General features: G+C 44.5%; 1 protein-coding gene across 1 annotated transcript in view; it reads left to right on the forward strand.

The window, feature by feature from the left end:
• Nucleotides 1–21685, forward strand: part of LOC129711142 (PDZ domain-containing protein GIPC3-like) — a 56436-nt gene that overhangs the window by 9775 nt on the left and 24976 nt on the right. Inside the window, exon 3 of the mRNA XM_055658572.1 lies at nt 138–318. Coding sequence (XP_055514547.1) covers nt 138–318 — 181 coding nt within the window. The remainder of the gene's footprint in view (nt 1–137; nt 319–21685) is intronic.

Raw genomic sequence — 21685 nt, forward strand, 5'->3', positions numbered from 1 at the left:
AAAATGATTTACCATTCTGCATTCAAACTTAATTTTTCATAATGAACTTTGTGAATCATTGTGGCGGAAAAAAAGATTTATTTTCAGGGTGCATATTGTATTTGTTTTTTACTAACCAGTAGTTTGTGATTTCACAGAGGATTAAAGAAGGTAGCACGATCGACAGAATCAAGACTGTTTGCGTCGGAGACCACATAGAAGGAATAAACAATCAAACTATCGTGGGCTGTCGACATTACGAAGTTGCCAAGATGTTGAAAGAATTGCCTAAAGGTCAACCATTTTTGCTTGCGTTAGTGGAACCAAGGAAAGCATTTGGTGAGTTCACCAACAGACCAGTCCAAGTGTCTAAACAAACATCATTCACAGTTGTACCAATATCGTTTAGTCGGTGAAGGCTACATTTTTGATCCATTCTTTTGAACAGTTCATCATGTAACAGTCCTAAGATTTTCTATCATTCTTTTGGTCAAGTCCAGTCAAGTTTATTGTCAAATGTGCAAGTAGGGTGAGGTACAGGTCCAAAGAAAATCTTGCCTTCAGCAACATCATAGGCAGATAGACTTAAGGGCCTGTCCCACTTAGGCGATTTTTTAGGCGACTACAGGCGAGTGCCAAAAAATGTTCAACATGTTGAAAATGTTTCGGCGACAGTGGCGACAATTTGGGTTGTCATAGGTGCTGTCGTAGGTGTTGTCGTAGGCTGTTGACAGGGTAACGTTGGTTGTCGCCAGGTGATGACTTTGGTGAATTAATTCCGTTGTCCTAGTCGCTGGCAGTCATCAAAAAATCACCTAAGTGGGACAGGCCCATTAGACAACGTACAAAAAACATAAATAATGCATAACACTACACATAAATTCGACAAGATATTGAATAAGAAAAAAGACTGTGCAATTACCAAGACATTAGTGCAGAAATACACAATTGGAAAACAAATCCACAGTAGTGCATGAGGAGGTGTTCCATTGTCAAGGTAGGTTTAGGCTGGTTCAAGAAGCTGATGGTGGTGGGAAAGTAGTTGTTCATAAACCTGGTGGTGTGCAGCTTCAGGCTTCTGTACTTCCTTCTCAATGGCAGCAGTGGGAAGAGAGCATGGCTCAGATGGTGTGGATCATTGGTGATTGATGCCGCTATTTGAGGCAAGGCCTCTACAGATGCATTTGATGTTGCATCCGCCCTATTCAGTTTAGTTTAGTTTAGAGAAACAGTTTGGAGGCAGTCCCTGCGGCTCATCAAGTCCGTGCCGACCATCGATCACCTCTTCACTAGTTCTATGTTCTCCCACTTTCTCATCCGCTCCCGACAGACTGGGGGCAATTTACAGAGGCCGATTAATCTACAAACATGCACGTCTTTGGGATGTGGGAGGAAACCGGAACACACACAGAGAGAACCCATGCGGTTCATAAGGTCATAAGATCTCAGAGCAGGATTAGGCCATTCGGCCCCTCAAGTCTATTCCGCCATGCAATCATGGATGATCTATCTTTCCCTCTCAGCCCCATTCTCCTTCCTTCTCCCCATAACCCCTAATGTTCGCAAGACATATCCAGGATTGTTATTTTCTTAGAGTGGTAGTCCAGTGACAATAAGCACTATGCTGTGGATGAAGGCTGCTCTGTGACTAGCTTGGACTGATACAGTGACCATTGTTGACCAGGGCAATGACTGGAACTGCGTCCTTTGCTAGTTTGCGGTGCTGATGGTCATCTACCACGGCAGAAGCAATTACCAAAGTCCATGAAGTCAGTGGAATGCAATTCATTAACAGAGTGCAATGTGTCAGTTCTACTGTTTAGCAGGTTAATCATGTTATGTGGTAGCATCAGCAATTGTGCATTGTGTTGAACTTCATTTGCTGATTAGAAGGCAGTGTTTCTGAATTTGGTGCATCCTTCTGTTTGAGCCATTTCTGTCTTCTCGTAGTCATAGAGTCATACAGCATGGAAACAGGCTCTTCGGCCCACCGTGAACAACATGCCCCATCTACACTAGTCCCACCTGCCTGCGTTTGGCCCATATCCCTCTAAACCTATCCTATCCATGTGCCGGTCTAAATGTTTTTTAAACGAAAGCATTCAGTATGAAAATATTCCATAGTTTTAAAATGTTCTATTTAGTTAGCCTGCCGTTTCTTGTCAAAAATAAAATTGGCATCAATATTGTCAACTTCTATTAGTGGTTAAAGCTTCACAATATTAATATCCCTGCATTCTCTGCACATCCATGTACCATATCGTATCTGATTCTGGCAATGCCTTCCAGGCACCCACCGCCCTCGGTGTAAAAAAAAACTTACCCTGTACATCCATTAAACTTTCCCTCACTCAATTTATAGCTATGCCCTCTAGTGTTGAACATTTCCACCCTGTCTTTAATTAAAATATCTGTTTTTTTAACCCGTTGCATGACTATTAAGTATTCCACATTGTTTGCCAATGTTGTTCATTGAATTTTCCAAAAGTCCATTCACTGCTCCTTAAAATCTTTAAAAAAAAATTAAGTACATTTTTATCTACTTTTCAAGAGTTACCTTATTGTAGATTGCACTGTGATCACGCCTGCCTGCAAATTACATTCCTTTTTCAAAACATACTTGATCACAAAACCCTTAACAGCCTTGATGTGCAGAAGGGTCCAGTTCCTTGAAAATGGCAACAGAGTCAGAAAGAAGGCCTAAGGTTTGTTGGTACACAAAAAAGCTGGAGAAACTCAGCGGGTGCAGCAGCATCTATGGAGCGAAGGAAATAGGCAACGTTTCGGGCCGAAACCCTTCTTCAGACTGATCGGGGGGGGGGGGGAGGGGACAAGAAAGGAAAAAGGAGGAGGAGCCCGAAGGCTGGGGGATGGGAGGAGACAGCAGGGGGACTGTGAAAGGGGAGGAGATAGCAAGGACTAACAAAATTGGGAGAATTCGATGTTCATGCCCCCAGGATGCAGACTCCCCAAGCGGAATATGAGGTGCTGTTCATCCAATTTCCGGTGCTGCTCGCTGTGGCCATGGAGGAGACCCAGGACAGAGAGGTCGGAGACGGAGTGGGTGGGGGAGTTGTTTATTGGTTGGGGCATTGAGGATAAGAATCAGGAAGACAAGAAGCAGCTCTATAAGACTTTGGCAGTTGTACTTGGTGTATTGCATATAGTTTTGTTTAGAGATACAGCATGGAAACAGGTCCTTTGGCCCATTGAGTCCATGCTGACCATCTATCATCCGTTCACACTAGCTCCGTGTAATTTCATTTTTGCATCCACCCGAGGCTATTTAAAGAGCAAAATTAAAATACAAACCCGCATATCTTTGGGATGTGGGACAAAACTAGAGCACCCAGAGGAAACCTACTCTGTCACAGGGAGAATGTGCATACTCCACACAGCGAGCACCCAAGGTCAGGGTCAAACCCAGGTCTCTGGCTCTGTGGAGCAGCAGTTTTACCAGTTCTTTGTGCTGCCCTACTTCAAGTCTCTCCATTTCAAGAAGGATGTGGATGCTTTGGAGAGGGTGCAGGAACGGGTTACCAGAATGCTGCCTGGATTAGCTACAAGCAGAGGTTGGAGAGACATTGACATAATGTCAGAGATTGAGAAGAGACCTTCAGCATCTCTAAACTAAACTAAACTGAACTGAACTGAACTGTATTGAACTGAACTGAACTAAACTTTTAGAGTTAATTTCTAGACTCTTATACTGATGAAAGTATTCTTCCATTGCCCAAACTATCCTTGTTTAATAGTTTTCAATGATTTAGGGAGCACTCCTCAAAGATGCATCACTAAATAAAATCTCTTGTCTATCCAGAGTGTGTGGCTAGCTGTCTAATTGTGCACCCATTAATTCTATTTAAACTACAGCCATTTGTTTAAAATTGAAACCCTACCCAGATACCTTGAAAGGAAATTGCTTGGGCATCTACATTTTTAATTAGGATTGGTAAAAATAGGTATTTCTCTACAAGCGACTAAAAAGACTCATTGTCTAACGTTGTATCAAATTGACTTCACAAGTCTCACAATTGTACTTCTGATTTTATGATAGTGGCAATTGTTTGCACAAACCTATTCAGAACTTAAATGGACTTTTGATTGGTAACAGCAGGATACAAACATAATCTGCTATTCATTATATATCTTCAGCCATTATTTATTCATGAAAGGCTGAATTTAATGTGTCTCGATAACATCTTCGAAGCTGCTCTCACTGCTCAAGTCAAGTCAAGAGAGTTTATCGTCATGTGTCCCAGATAGGACAATGAAATTCTTGCTTGCTGCAGCACAACAGAATACTGTAGGCGTAAATACAGAGCATATCAGTGTGTCTATATACCATCGACCACATATATACACATAAATAAACAGATAAAGTGGAATAGGCTGTTATAGTTCAGAGTTTGTTTGAAGTTGTGTTTAATAGTCTAATGGCTGTGGGGACGAAGCTGTTCCTGAACCTGGATGTTGCAGATTTCAGGCTCCTGTACCTTCTACCTGAAGGCAGCGGAGAGATGAGTGTGTGGCCAGGATGGTGTGGGTCCTTGATGATGTTGGCAGCCTTTTTGAGGCAGAGTCTCCAAGGTCCACAATCAGTTCCTTGGTTTTGCTGGTGTTGAGAGCCAGGTTGTTGTGCTGGCACCATTTGGTCAATCGGTCGATCTCACTTTTATACTCTGACTCGTCCTCATCAGTGATACGTCCTACAACAGTGGTGTCGTCGGCGAACTTGATGATGGAGTTTGCACTATGTCCGGCTGACTGACGCAGTTAGTCATGGGTATAGAGCGAGTACAGCAGGGGGCTGAGCACGCAGCCTTGAGGTGCTCCCGTGCTGATTGTTATCGAGGATGACACATTTCCACCAATACGGCCAGACTGTGGTCTGTGGATGAGGAAGACGAGGATCCAATTGCAGAGGGATGCGCAGAGACCCAGATCTGAGAGCTTGGTAACCAGCTTGGATGGGATGGTGGTACAATTGCATGTACAATTGTATGTCCATCACCCTCTGTGACTACCCTCAGCGACTAGATGTGTAGGAAGGAACTGCAGATGCTGGTTTACACCAAAGATAGACACACAAAGTTAGAGTAACTCAGCGGATCAGGCAGCAGCTTTGGAGAAAAGTAATAGGTGATGGGTAGGCCATTTAGGACTGAGATGAAGGAAAACTTTTTCACACCCAGAGAGTTGTGAATCTGTGGAATTCACTGCCCCAGAGGGCAGTGGAGGCCAATTCACTGGATGTATTCAAGAGAGAGTTGGATATAGCTCTTAGGGCTAACGGCATCAAGGGATATGGGACGAATGCAGACACGGGATACTGAATCTGGATGATCAGCCATGATCATTTTGAATGGCGGTGCTGGCTCAAAGGACTGAATGGCGAACTCTTGCACCTATTTTCTATGTTTCGGGTCGGGATCCTTCTTCAGACTGAGAGTCAAGGGAAAGGGAAATGAGAGATATAGACCGTAATATAGAGAGATATCGATCAAATGATGAAAGATACGCAAACAACTAACAGTAATGACGGGAACAGGACATTACTACTTCCATTGATTTATCTTTTGAAGAAATTAACCAAGAAATAGGAAATAAGCTAATAAACTGCTTCATATCAAGTACTGACATTAAATAACGGAATGAAAACATTAGCTTCTCTCTTTATAATGAAGAGCTTTTTCTCTAATGTTATCGGGTTTTCTCTGTTATTAAGTGTATGCCACCGTGCAACTTCAAGTGTCAAGAGTTAAGAATCAAGGAACTGCAAATTCCAGTTCACAAAAAAAATGCTGGAGTAACTCAGTGGGTCAGCCAGCATCTCTGGAGAACATGAACGGGTAACGATTCAGGTCTGAAGAGGTGATCTGACCCGAAACGTTACCTATCCACGCTGTCCAGAGATGCTTCCTGACCTGCTGAGATACTCCAGCACTTTGTTTCAAGTATCAAGAGTGTTTGATTGTCATGTGTATGTACTGACAACGGAACAATGAAATTCTTATCTGTTGTGGCTTAACATGCCTGTGAACGCAGTACTCACAGATAATATATAATAAAGGTACAGAAGTGTGTAAACGTATATGGTGCGACTCGTCCTTGACTGTGTTGTTGGCCTTGCTGAGGCAGCGTGAGGTATAAATGGAGTCAATGGAAGGGAGGTTGGATGTGTGATGGTCTAGGCCGCATCCACAATTTGCGGCAGTTTTTTGCGGTCTTGGATGGAGCTGTTCCCAAACCAAGCTGTGACGCATCCTGATAAAATGCTTTCTCTGGTGCATCTGCAGAAATTGGCGAGAGTTGTTGGGGACATGCCGAGCTGTCTAAGCCTTCTAAGGAAGTAGAGGCATTGGCGTGCTTTCTTGGTCTTTGCTTCAATATGGGTGGTCCAGGAGAGGCTGGTGGTCAATATTTTTCAGACATCTGTATCTGTACCTTATTCCAGGGCGGTAGGAGTGAAATGAGAGGGTGGCAAGAGTAATGTGGCTGATTCTACTTATGATGGGAATGTGTTTTCGACTTATGGAGGAAATGTGTTTTCAGCTGTTGGTTTCTTTAGAATTATCAAGCATGGTGTCGTACTTTAGGAGAGCAGTGATGTCAGAGGTGCCATCATTTGAAGGGGAAGCTGAACCAGAATCCATGAAGGAATAAACCCCTCCACAATTCCATGGAAACTAAGCTTAGTTTATGTAAGGTCTCCTCCTAATCTTCTAATAATAATAATAATAATACTAATAATATATTTTATTGTCATTGCACATAAGTGCAACGAGATTTATGTATGCAGCTTCCATCTGACATCATAACTTAAGTAACTACTAAAATTTAGGTTTAGATACCCCGAGAACATGGTTTGTACAAAGAACATTACAACAGTAAAATAGTCAAAGCAGACTAAAGTGCAGATGTGTCTGTGCGACGTGACCATCCGAGGGAGACAGTCCCTGGGGGTGGGGGGGCGCTCAGCAGGGCCGGTTCAGAGCCGCTATAGCTCTGGGAAAGAAGTTGTTCCTGAGTCTGGAGGTTCGGGCGTAGAAGGCCTTGTAACGTCTGCCGGAAGGAAGTAGTTCAAACAGTCCATTACAAGGGTGTGAGGAGTCTTTGTGAATGCTGACGGCCTTCCTGAGGCACTTTGCGTGTGCAGTAGATGCCCTCCAAGGCGGGTAGCAGTGTCCCAATGATCTTCTGGGCTCTGTGGACGACGCGCTGAAGAGCTCTTCTCTCCGCCTCCGTGCAACTGAGATACCACACAGAGATGCCATACGATAGTATGCTCTCTGTCGTGCAGCGGTAGAAGGTTGTCAGCAGCTGTTGGGGCAGACCCGTCCTTTTCAATGTTCTCAGAAAGAACAGTCAGAATAATCCTTGGAGCCCTCCACCATTCTGTTGAGAAGTATAATGTACGGCATTGAGCAGATCGGTGCAATAACCTGCAGTTCCTGTGCATGAACCTGATGATACTTTGCTTCTTTGCTACAATGGTTCTTTTTATTATCACGTGTGCCAAGGAACAGTGAAATCGTGTTTTTGTTTGCATACAGATTTGCAGGATTATTGTCATACATAAGTACCAGAATCGATTAAGTACCAAATGCTTAGAAAGAGCCCACTAAGTCCATATGCAAGAGTCACAAGGTTTTGGGGAGCAGTAGAAAAGTAGCTGTTTCGGAAGGTAGACACAAAAAGCTGGAGTAACTAAACGGGTCAGACAGCATCTCTGGAGAAAAGGAATAGGTGAAGTTTCGGGTCGAGACCCTTCTTCAGACTGGTCGTGTGGGATATAGGACGATGATAGATGCCGCCTTCATCCGGCAGCACCTCGTGTCAATGCTTTAGACGGTGTGGAGGGCTGTGGCCGTGATGGACCAGGCTGCGTCCAACACTCTCCGCAGTCTCTTGTGTTCCTGTGCATCGTAATTGTTGCATCAGGCCGTGAAGCAACCGGGCTTGTACTTTCCACAGAGCATCTGTGGATGTTTATTGTGTTTGGTAACATGCCGAATCTCTCTAAACATCTAAGTAGAGGCTCTTGATCAGGCAGCCTCTGCTTCTGTCGGTGTGTTCTTCAGTTTTAATTCCAAAAAAAAGGAAATGTTGGCTCCCTCTGATCACATCACATGTGCAGATTCCTTCTGACCGTACATGAATTCTGGTCTTAATTCCAGCCTAATTAAAACCCATGACGCTCCCCAAGTCATTACGGCTTGATGTAGGAAGAAGCATAGTGATGGGCCAAGCTTGTGTTGGCAGTTGGCCTCAACATGTTACTGGATTCAGGCTGAACTCCCCTGGTCTTTTTCGGGAACGAGGACTTGAAATGGAATCGAGAATGGAAATCAAAATTCATTCTCAGTCGACGAACATATGACGTTGGCGCAAGGTATATTGCTTTCAAGATTTAGCCCACTGAAATCAGTCCTGCCATTGGGAAAAAGGTATAGGAACCTGAAATCAGACCAGTACTGGTTCAGGAGCAGCTTCTTCCCTACAACCATCAGGCTATTAAACCTGCAGATAAGTTCCAAACTACATAGACTTTGGGGCATAATGTTTGTCTTTGCAACACAGAGAGAGAGACAGAGAGACAGAGAGACAGAGAGACAGAGAGACAGAGAGACAGAGACACAGAGACACAGAGAGACAGAGAGACAGAGACACAGAGACACACCCACACACCCACAAAATTGATAATAACAGTGCAAAGACAAAAATATATATATACACACGCCCAGACATACACACATACACAAATATATGTATATATATATACACACACACTAAGTTAGACTAATATAAGATATATATATATGTATATAAAGTAATATGCTTACATATCTGTTGTGCTGCTGCAAGTAAGAATTTCACTGTTCCTTTTTGGGACATCGACCAATGAAATATTCTTGGCTCTTCGTGCTTGCCTCAGGAGAGACAAACGTTGAATATGGGGTTCAGCACAAGGTACCCCAATATATCCAGGCCCCTTTGGAGTCACCATGTCGTGCAATATGGAAATGAAGTCATTAGAGGATAGGCTGTTTGGCACATTGTAGGTGATATCTGGACCACATCCCTGCCCACTCAAAGACCTTATCCCCTAATCTCAATTCTCCGTCTCCACTGCATCTGCTCCCAAGATGAGGTTTTACATACAAGTACATAGAAACATAGAAAATAGGTGTGGGAATAGGCCCCCTACAATCCCTCCCTTCCCCCTACATTCCTTCCTCTGACTCAGACCTTTCAACCTTTTGGCTCATCACTTGCCTTCGTCCAATCATCTGCCTAGCCAAATCCCCCCACCCACTCACCTGTATCCACCTATCACTCCCCAAGTGTTGTCCTGCCCCTCCTCTCTTCCAGCTTTCTTCTCCTCCACCACTATCAGTCTGAAGAAGGGTCCCACCCTTAAACGACACCTATCTAAGGTCTCCAAAAGATGCTACCTGACCCACTGAGTTGCTTCAGCACTTTGTTTCTTTCTCTATGGTGTGATTTGACTGGGTAGCACACAAAACCATGTTTTCACTGTATCACTGTACAATAGTGATCCATTACCTATCCTAATACCAATTCCAACCTCCCCTACCTACTGTATGCCACTGATGAATTTGTATACTTGTATACACCTCGTCCCTTCATAACCTCCTCTGCTTCAAAGGAAATAAATCTGTAATGTACCTATGTGTAGGAAGGAACTGCAGATGCTGGTTTACACCGAAGATAGACACAAAATGCTGGAGTAACTTAGCGGGACAGGCAGCTACTCTGGATAGAAGTCCAAAGAGTGTCTCTACCCGAAACGTCACCCATTCCTTCTATCCAGAGAGGCTGCCCGTCCCACTGAGTTACTCTAACATTTTGTGTCTATCTGTAATGTGCCTACGTGTCTGCTCCTCCATCTCCCACTGGCTACTTGGAGGCCTGTAGCTCACCCTAAAGGGTATGTCCTTCTTGGCGATTTTTTCGTCGACTGCCGGCATCATAGACTGACATATAAGGTCATCAAAAATTTGTGGCAATCGCCGAAAAAATCGGCGTGGGAGTTGCCCGTAAGTGATTGTTCTCCTATTGTCCCCTAAGCTGTATTGTATCTACCAATACAAATGCATTTGAAGCATCTCCTAGCATGGGCTCCCTCCTTACTGCAGTAGTAGTCCTGTTTAACATTGTATCATCACTTGCTCTTGTACATCCCCTTTCATGGGACCCCCGCTCCTCTCCATCTACCATAGCCTTGATGTTGAGCTGCCAATGCTTTCAACTATGTCTCTGTGTTAGTACAGAGATCATATCAAAGGATAATCAGCAACCATTTTAACATTCACTTCAAGGAAACTTGCATCTGTTGAATGTTAGTAATTGGAGGAAATGGAAGATCAAATTTAGTTTGTTGGGTTGATTGAGTTTGTCTCAGGTGAAACCATTCACTTTGTGAAATTCAATCATGGCAGTAAATGTCTCTCCCATACAAAGGTACTAATTAGTGAACACTTAGTCCAGTGCACTTTCCATGAGAAAGTTAACTAACTGGAGTAAGTAATTAATATTAAGTCATGTCCTTGCCGACCAATAAGTACCCATTTATACTTAAAAACATGTAAACTCCTTGATTAGGTTCCTTAATTCTTGACACGATTAAGGGGCAGCACAGTGGAGCAGGGTTCAATCCTGGCCTAAGGTGTTGTCTAAGTGGAGTTTGCACGTTCTCCCTGTGACCACATGAGTTTCCCACGAATGCTCCAATTTCATAAGGCCATGAGATCATGAGGAATAGGAGTAGAATAGGGCCATTCGGCCCATCAAGTCTACTCCACCATTCAATCATGACTGATCTATCTCTCCCTCCTAACCTCATTCTCCTGCCTTCTCCCCATAACCTCTGACACCTGTACTAATCAAGACCCTCGCATTTCCCAAAGAGGTGTGGGTCTGTTGGTTAATTGGCCTCTGTAAATTGCCCCTGGTGTGTAGGGAATGCATGAGAAAGTGAGATAATATAGAACTAGTCTGTAGACAGGAACTGCAGAGGCTGGTTTATACCAAAGATAGACACAAAATGCTGGAGTAACTCATCGGGCCAGACAGCATCTCTGGAGAAAAAGAATAGGTGACGTTTCGGGTCTGAACCCTCCTTCAGACTGAAAATAGAGGGGTGTGGGGTCGGGTGGTGGGGGGCTAATAAACTGGAGGCAAGAAAAGGCCAGAACAAATCTAGAAAAAAAACTAGTGCTCGAGTGATCGATGGTTGGCATGGACACGATGGGCAGAAGGGTCTGTCTGTTTCCATGCTGTATCTCCGAACTCAGCTAAACAAAATGTGAGCATATTCCAAAATAGTTCACAGAAACATTGCCACAGCAAAACAATACCAAAATTAATAAGAAGAATTAGAGACACAAGGAACTGCAGATGCTGGAATCTTGAGTGAAACTCAAAAGTGCCAGAGGAACTTGGCGGTTCAGGCATCATCTGTGGAGGCAATAGATAGGCGATGTTTCGAGTCGGGACCCTTCTTCAGACTTTTAATTCAGAAGAATTAGAACCGGATAAGGCGCGCGTTTTGAGAAGCAGCTTAAAGGAGGAAGGACTGCAGTGAGTGCCGAAGGTTGGTAGAATGATGGAGAAAGGTGACCGACAGTATTATCTCATTTATTGTTCTCCCATCTCAAAGGTTAACCAATTCCATTTCGTCACTGACTAATGTTTCTATTTTTCATTCCTGGAAAGGTTTCTCAGTTACAAATGGCAGATCACTGTGCACATACTTCGTAATGCTAGTGACACATGGAAAAAAATCCTCTTCAGGGAACAACATGTTGTGAAGCAGTCTCATATTCCAGTAAATGATTACCTAAAAAAGGTTGGCAATTAATTTAAATGTCCCTCATTTTATTTGGATACCCAAACGATATCTTGGCACATAACACATATCGTGTTATGTGCTCTTTATTATTCGTATGGTTATAGGGCGACCACACATTTCACTGTACCAATTGGTACATGTGACAAATAAATGTATCTTTTATCTTGTATCTTGTATCGTGCTCCCTGCCCATGCTTTCTGTAAGATTCTACAATATATTTTACACCCGAAGTTAAAAACCAAGCCTCTTCCAGCTATCTCCATTGAGTTTTCCAGGTCCTCTTCTTCATGGTTAAATACTTTTATCATATTCAACAGTGGGGGTGGCACAGTGGCACAGCTGATAGAGCTACTGCCTCACAGCGCCAGAGAATTGGGTTTGATCCTGACCTCAGGTGCTGTCTGTGAGTGGTTTGCATATTCTCCCTGTGACCGCATGGGTTTCCTCCTGGTGCTCCGGTTTCCTCCCACATCCCAAAGGGATGCAGGTTTGTAGGTTAATTTGCCCTCTGGAAGTTGCCCCAAATGTGTCAGGAGTGGACGAGATAAGTGATAAGTTCATAAGTGATAGAAGCAGAATTCAGCCATTCGGCCCATCAAGCCTACTCCGCCATGCAATCATGGCTGATCAATCTTTCCGTATCTTAACCCCATCCTTCTGCCTTCTCCCCATAACCACTGATACATAGAACTAGTGTGAATGGGTGATCGATGGTCGGTGTAGGCTCAGTGGGCCGAAGGGCCTGTTCCCATGCTGTATGTTTTAAAAAAAAACAAGAGCACAAACGGCAGAATATAGAAGAAAGTAAAAACCAGGGAACGTGACAAAAGTTAGTGGTTTCATTTCAAAAGAGCAGCCAAGTCTGAAGTCAAACATTAAGAATGTTAAGAGTAAGTCATAACGTCACACCTTCAGCTGACCATGTCCATGCCAACTTACTCATTCATATTAATATCCATTCACGAGCACTTAGTCTTAGCCTTGGCAAAGCAGTTGTTAGCCCAGATATTTCTTAAACATTATGATATTACCTGCTATCTGCTTCCACCATCTACCGAACAGTCCAGCACTGACACAGGCCCTTCAGCCCACGATATATCTGCTGAACATGATGCCAAATAAACTAATCACTTCTGCCTGCCTCGGTGAGTTACTCCAGCACACATTCCAGTAATTTGCTTTATGTCTGTGTTATTGGTGGATAGATCACACCAAAGATCATAGAGCGGAGCAAGATGGTTTACTCCGCGAAAAAGCCGTAGTAGGTGATGGGTAATCTTCAGCGCCATTTCTGTAACCGGCTTCCGTCATGGCGTCAAGCAAATTCTGGGAGATTCTGCTATATCAGTCTGAGAGATTAAAGGATGGACACAAAATGCAGCGGGTCGGGCGGCATTTCTGGACAAAAGGAATAGGTGACATTTCGGGTCGAGACCCGTCTTCAGACTGTCAGGGGAAAGAGGAACTCAAACCATCCTCCCCCACCCGTCTCCAACACGGACACGGAATGATGGCCCCCCCCCCCCCCCTTTGTTTTGTTAAACATCTATTTCCTTCGGGTGTTTTTTTTTTAAATTTCCCCCTTACCATTTCAGTACTTTTTCGATAGCTACCATGACCCGTTTGATGTCATCTTTCACCCTGCTCCTGGTCTTGGCCCGCACCAATCTGCCGGACATGCTGTGTGTGTGTTTGTTTGTTTCGTGGAGTCTGAGGGGAGAAACACCGGCACCAAGAGCGAACTCGCGGACAGACGGGACGAAAGCAAAGATCATAGAGCAGAATAGGTGACATTTCGGGTGAAGACCCTTAACATTTAAACACACACAAACTGTTCCCCTGCAACGCTCATCACACTGTTAGAAGCATAACTGAAGTCGAGTCGGGTTTACTGAAATGGCGGAAGTTACGCTCCGGTGCGTACTACACGTCAGTCCATTGGATTTCGCAGGAGTGGACCATCTTGCTCCGTTCTAAGATCTTTGGTTCACACTGCAGTAATGCTACACCTAAGGTGAACAGAACAACTCTGCAGGATAACGATGTGGGAAGAATTAAATAGTTTAGTTTAGTTTATTATTGTCATGTGTACTGAGGTACAGTGAAAAGCATTTGTGTGTGTGCTATCCAGTCAGAGAAAAGACTATACATGAATGCAATCTAGTCACCCACAGTGTACAGAGGACAATGTGCAGATAAAGAATACAACATTCAGTGCAAGATAGAACATTGGAGTGTGATAACGTCCGATTAAAGACAGATCAAAGGTCTCCAGTGAGGTAGATGGGAGGACACGACCGAACTCTGACTGATGAGATGGGAGGTCAGGGTTACTCTCTAGCTGATGAGATGGGACAGGAGGGGGTGGCACAGTGGCACAGTGTTAGAGCTGCTGCCTTACAGCACCAGAGACCCGGGTTCGATCCTGACTGCGGGTGCTGTCTGCACAGAGTTTGTACATGCTCCCCGTGACCTGCGTGGGTTTTCTCCAAGATTTTTGGTTTCCTCCCACATTCTCACACTCCAAAGACGTACAGGTTTGCAGGTTAATTGGCTTGGTATGAGTGTAAAATTCTCCCTAGTGTGTGTAGGATAGTGTCAATGTGCGGGGATTGCTGTTTGGAGCGGACTCAGTGGGCCAAGGGGCCTGTTTCCGCGTTGTATCTCTAAACTAAACTAAACTAAGCTAACGAGGACCACACTCTAGCTGGCTGCACTGTCTTGGAGAAAGTCAGTCATCTGGAGTGTTCTTGGAACAGCACTCATCTTGGCAAATAGGCAGCATTCCTACACACTCCTGTCTCTGCCTTTAGATGGCCAAAACTGCTTCACAGGTTCACTTGGCACAGAATACCCAGCATCTGAACTACTTTTGAAGTCACGGTATTTTAGTAGTCATTGCAATTGGTGGAGGAGGATCTAAATTTGGGAATTAAAACATTCATGAAAACAATAACACCAGATTTTTCTGCAGGAAGCAGTTCCAATTTAACGTCCAAAGACCACTCATTCTAACAGACTCTCTTTAATCTGAAACATTATTTGTTTCTCATTCCATAGATCCATGCCTCAGTGTTTCCAAATCATTCTGCTTTAGTTTCAGATTTCCAGCTCCTGCAGTTCATAATTTTTTTGTCTAAGATTTATCCCCAAACCACCACCTTCTTGATGTCAAAATGCCTTGACATTTTAGTATACCCCAAACTGATCTCACTATCCACCAAGTAATTACCAAGTTTGTTACTATGATGGCATTTCAGAGACACTTGGCCAGGTGCATGTATAGGAAAAGTTTAGAGGGATATGGGCCAAATGTGAGCAAATGGGGCTAGCTTTTGGGGCAGAGGGATACGAGCCGTGAGTGAGCGGATGAGACTGGCGTGGATGTGCCAGGTTGGGCAAAGGGGCCTGCTGACTCTATGTCACAAGAAACGGAACCATCTCATCACCAATTAGAGAATGGTCCTGACCTGCCATCTGGTTCATTGACGACACTCGGACTATATTTAATCGGACCTTACTGGGCTTCATCTTGACAACAGACAATAGGTGCAGGAGTAGGCCATACGGCCCTTTAAGCCAGCACCGCCACTCAATGTGATCATTGCTGATCATCCACAATCAGTACCCCGTTTCTGCCTTCTCCCCATATTCTCTGACTCCGCTATCTTCAAGAGCCATATCTAGCTCTCTCTTGAAAGTTTCCAGAGAATTGGCCTTCACAGGCTTCTGAGGCAGAGACTTCCACAGAATCACAACTCTCTGTGTGTTTCTTCATCTCCGTTCTAAATGGCTTACCCCTTATTCTTAAACTGTGGCCCCTGGTTCTGGACTCCCCCAACATCGGGAACATGTTTCCTGCCTCGAGCGTGTCTAAACCCTTAATAATCTTATATATTTTAATAAGATCTCCTCTCATCCTTCTAAATTCCAGAGTATACAAGCCCAGCCGCTCCACTCTCACAGCATATGACAGTCCCGCCATCCCGGGAATTAACCTTGTGAACCTTCGCTGCACTCCCTCAATAATAAGAATGTCCTTCCTTTGTTATTCCCTTTGTCCTGTAACTGAACACTGAGAATGTCGTGATAATAATCATGGATAGTCTTTCCATTGACTGGATGGCATGCGACAAGAAAGCTTTTCACAGTACCTCGGAACACGTATCTTTAAACTAAACTAAACCAAACTAAACTGAACTAAACAAAACTAAACTTAGATGGGGAATCTTGATCTGTATGGACGAGTTAGGCTGAAGGGCCTGTTTCTGCGCTGTATAACTCTAAAAGCCCTGTCCCGCGGTACGAGTTCATTCCAAGAGCTCTCCGGAGTTTGCCCTGATTCGAACTCGGAGATTTATGGTAATGGCTACTCGGGGGTCTCGTGGACATTTTTCAACATGTTGAAAAATCTTCACGAGTCTTCCCGTGCTTACCTGCCATTAGCAAATCTTCCCAAGTATCTGCCGTTAGCGTTACGAGCCGCTAAGAGACGTCCCCGAGCTCCGACGTACCCGTTACCTTCATTCTCCGTGCTTACCACGAGTTTGTTTTTTTTTTAACTCAGGAGAGCTCTTGGAATGAACTCATACCGTGGGACAGGGCTTTAATACTCTACTAGACCAAGTGCAGACCCATTGGGTCTGCTCCCCCAATGGTGTGATCCCCCAACCCAATATTCCACCATGCACCCGTCTCCTCCAACGGAACTGAACCCGTTCCCAAATGTAAGATTCCAGCACTCCCCTGCCTCCCTCAGCAGTGGATTGAAAAAAAAATTCCAATTGCACCTACCCTGCCTGCTGCAGCAGTTCCAATTGCAATACCAATTGGTCCTCCCCCTCCTGTTGAAGCACTTGCTGTGATATCCCATTGAGGTGAAAAGTTCAGAGTGTTCCTGTCTTGCAACTTTGTTTTGAAGTGTGTTGGAAGCTGATAGGAAGGAGTGTATTGGGCATTGTGACATCACACGATGGAACGAATCAAAAGGCAGAAAGGCAGCCGGACGCCGGACGGCAGGCGGCAGCCACACAGTTTTAATATATAACTAGACCAAGTGCAGACCCGTTGGGTCTGATCCCCCAATGGTGTTATCCCCCAACCCAATATTCCACCATGCACCCGTCTCCTCCATTGGAACTGAGCCCGTTCCCAAATGTAAGATTGCAGCCCTCCCCTGCCTGCTGCAGCAGTGAAAAAGTTCAGTGTTCCTCTCTTGCAACTTTGTTTCAAAGTGTGTTGGAAGCTGACATGTAAATGGAAGCCTGTTTATTTTTGAAATACTTGGAGGGGGGGGGGGGGGGGAGAAGGATTTGATTAAAAACATGTACTTCAACACGACGAAATGAAATGAGGAGCGGATACTTAGAAAGAAAAGCGAAATCTCTACCGAAATGGAAAATATCTCGGAGATTGAGCGTCTGGATTGGGCGTGGCAATAAATCAAAGGAAGAAATGCAGCCGGGCGGCAGCCGGGCGGCAGGCGGACTGATTTGAGTTTTATATATATAATAGATAGATAGATAGATAGATAGATAGATAGATAGATAGATAGATAGATAGATAGATAGATAGATAGATAGATGATGACTAAGACAAATGCAAAGTACTTTTTTTCATATCTCGTACTCATCCTCTAACACCAAGCATAAATTCCCTCCTTTTAAACAATGTCAAAGATGTTGTTACAGTCGCCTGCATATTTCATTACTGAGGCACATATAAATGGTATTCTGGCAGAGAAGAATTCGGCATGATATCGAAAAACAGGATGTGAATAAATCCAACACATGCTTCAGAATAAACTGACGCAATGACGTTGGTTCTTTCATTTTGACTTCATGACCGCCATTGTTTGGCACAGTTCGAATTGTAATGCAGTGTTACGAGTGTTACCACATTAGGCAGTCATTATACTTTTAGTGCTCTGATCCTTGTGTGAATGCTATCAGACACAAAGATTCTGAAACCTCGATGATTCCATTATAGGAGTATAGTCTGTACAGTACTTGCACCAAATAGTATGCAGTGAAATTCGTCATTTCTGACGTTCTGTTCATGTTGCTTTTCCATCGTAGCGGGCTGTTTGGCATTCGTTCACACTGAGACATATTATATGAGCAGTTAAATCAAGGATTCAGGGTCTCCTTGCACAGTGAACTGCCATTCGGCCTTTCATTTGTATGCTCATAGGTTTAGAGATACAGCGCGGAAACAGGCCCTTCGGCCCACCAAGTCTGCACCGACCAGCGATCCCCGAACACTAACGCTTTCCTACACACACACTAGGGACAATTTATGTTTCTACCAAGCTAATTAACCTAAAAACCTGTATGTCTTTGGAGTGTGGGAGGAAACCAAAGATCTCGGAGAGAATACACGCAGTGTACACTCACACTGTACAACTCCTCCCCCTTCAGTCGTGGGTAGACTGACTCCTCTCCCCCCCCCCAAATGTTTGGACGTCTACAATCCTTTCCACGTCATTTTAATTTCATGTTTCATGTATCTTGTGTTTAATCTTGTGCAGCCCAATTTCCCTCCTGGGATAAATACAGTTCTATCGTATCGTAGGTCATGGGAAGAACGTATAAACTCCGTGCAAACAAGGTCAGGATCGAACACGGGTCCCTGGCGTTGTAAAGCAGCAACTCTACCGATGTCTATCATTAGTGATCGGAGCAGAATTAGGCCATTCGGCCCATCGAATCTACTCCCCCATCGAATCATGGCTGATCTATCTTTCCCTCTCAACCCCATTCTCCTGCCGTGTGTATATTTGGACTGCATTGCCGCAAGCTCTGTTTGCACTCCTTTTATCTGTGGGGGACAAATTTCAGGCCCTGGATTGAGAAGATTGCAAGAGGTGGTGAACACTGCCCAGTCCATCACGGGTACTGACCTCACAACCGTCAAAGCGATCTACAGGAGTTGCAGCCTCAAAAAGGCAGCCAGCATCATAAAGGACCCACACCACCCTGGCCACACTCTCATTTCACTCCTGCCATTGGGTAGAAGGTATAGGAGGTGCTTGAACACTGTAACGTCCAGGTTCAGGAGCGGCTTCTTCCCAACAACCATCAGGCTCTGAAACTCTGCAAAATCCAACCAAGCTCCAAACTACATAGACGGTGGCCATTGTTTTTTTTGTCTTTCCACTGTTTTTTTTTTGTTTTTTTTTAGACACTGAATTTTTTTTTTTTGCTTACCTTAGTGTTCACAGAGTTCGATGTTTGCATCTCTGTTGTGCTGCTGCAAGTACGAATTTCATTGTTCTGGTTCATGACATATGACAATAAAACACTCTTGTATCTTGACTCTTGGTTAAATCTTGACTTGTTGTCTGGCTGCTTCCTGCTGTTCTTCATCCGACGTTACCTGAGGTTGGCTTTAGCAACCATAAAGGAAGCCCATCAATGCCTCTACCTCATTAGAAGACTGAGGAGATGTAGTATGTTAGCAAATGCTCTCCTGAACCTCTCCAGGTGTGCGGTAGAGAGCATATTGATGGGTTGCATCATGGCCTGGTATGGCAACTTGAATGCCCAGGAATGAAGGAAATTACAAAACGTGGTGATCACTGCCCAGTCCATCACGGATACTGACCTCCCCACCATTGATACTGATCCCAGGAATGGGCGGGCTAACATATGATGAGCGTTTGACGGCACTGGGCCTCTACTCTCTGGAATTTAGAAGGACAAGGTGAGACCTTACAGAAACTTACCAAATAGTGAAAGGCCTGGATAGAGTGGATGTGGAGAAGACGTTTCCACTAGTGGGAGAGTCTAGCACTAGAGGTCATAGCTTTAAATTAGAGGATGTTCCTTTGGGAAGAAGATGAGGAGGAATTTATTTAGTCAAAGGGTAGTGAATCTGTGGAATTCCTTGTCACGGAAGGCTGTGGAAGCCAAGCCAATCGATATATTTTAAGACAGAGATAGATAGATTGTCAAAAAGGCAGCCAACATCATCAAGGACCCACACCACCCTGGTCGTGCTCTCATTTTACTCCCACAATCGGGAAGAAGGTATTGGAGTCTGAAAATTGGGACAACCAAGTTCAAGAATAATTTCTTGCCCACGACCATCAGTCCCTTGAACACTAACTAAACAATCCCGTTAATGCAGAAGCAGGTAGAGCGCTACCGGAGATGCTTTGGTGATATGAAGAGATGCACTGGGTCCACAGATGCTGTCTCGCCCGTTGAATGACTCCAGCACTTTGTGTCACAATCTGTTAGGAAGACCTGTGATTGTGTTGATATCACCTCTCTCTTGTGGTTGATGACGACAGAAAATGAAATGGTTTTGCACGTGGAAGCATGAGGTTGATCAAGTGCACTTTCATTTACTTTAGAAATTCAGCACGGGAACGGGCCCGTGTCCCACCGAGTCCACGCTGACCATCGATCACCCATCCACACCAGTTCTATGTTACTCCACTTTCCCAGCCACTCCCTTCACATTAAGGGCAATTTACAGGGGACAATTGACCTACAAACCCGGACGTCTTTGTGACGTGGGTGGGCACCATAGCTCCATGAAGAAATCCACATGGCCACAGAGAGAACCCAGAGCTGGGATCGATCCCGGGTGGCTGGTTCTGCAAGGCAGCAGCTCTATCAGCTGCACCACTGTTTTCGTAGACCAGAGCAATGGTGCTGTGATAGTTGGTGGGAAAGAATTAATGAATTAACAGACAACATTAAAAAGCCAGGAATGCAAAATAAAGAACATTTGAGGCCAACTGTTTGCCGTTTTTCTCCTTTTCTCTCTGCGCTTGCCAGGCAACAGAGCTTACGGAGACAGATTTAGATTTTACTAATTGATATTTTGATGTGCTAGTAAAGAGTTGTGTCAAAACTGAGTAGCAGCCAAAATGAGTGCAGACAATTCTTCAGCTTATAAGGTCATAAGTATTAGGAGCAGAATTAGGCCATTCGGCCCATCATGTCTACTCCGTCATTCAATCATGGCTGATCTATCTCTCCCTCCTACCCCCATTCTCCTGCCTTCTCCCCATAAACCTCTGGCACCTGTATTAATCAAGAATCTATCTATCTCTGCCGTAAATATATCCATTGACTTGGCCTCCACAGCCTTCTGCGGCAAATAGACAATAGACAATAGGGGCAGGAGTAGGCCATTCGGCCCTTCGAGCCAGCACCGCTATTCAATGTGATCACGGGTGATCATCCCCAATCAGTACCCCATTCCTGCTTTCTCCCCATATCCCCTGTCTCCGCTATCTTTAAGAGCCCTATCTAGCTTTCTCTTGAAATTATCCAGAGAACCGGCCTCCACCGGCAGAGTCTAGGACTAGAGGGCATAATTCCACAGATTCATCACACTCCGACTAAAGAAATCCCTTCTCATTTCCTTCTTAAAGGAACGTCCTTTAATTCTGAGGCTTTGCCCTCTAGTCCTAGACTCTCCCATTAGTGGAAACATCCTCTCCACGTCCACTCTATCCAATCCTTTCGTTATTCGGTTCATTTCAATGAGGTCCCCCCACCCTCATTCTTCTCAACGCCAGCAAGAACAGGCCCAGTGCCATCAAAGGCTCATCATAAGTTAACCCACTTATTCCGGGAATAATTCTTGTATACCTCCTTGAGACCCACTCCAGGGTCAGCACATCCTTCCTCAGATATGGTGCCCACAATTGCTCACAATGCTTCAAATGTGGCCTGACTCACGCCTTGCAGAGGCTCAGCCTCAGGTTGTTTATTTCACAAATTGAATATGTGGAGATTATAATTAAAACATTATTTCAGTAAGGGAAACATAATCAATTTAGTCCTCAATTGTAGTTAGTAAGGGGG

The sequence above is a fragment of the Leucoraja erinacea genome, chromosome 29 (genome assembly GCF_028641065.1).
Source record: "Leucoraja erinacea ecotype New England chromosome 29, Leri_hhj_1, whole genome shotgun sequence".
Lineage (NCBI taxonomy): Eukaryota > Metazoa > Chordata > Chondrichthyes > Rajiformes > Rajidae > Leucoraja > Leucoraja erinaceus.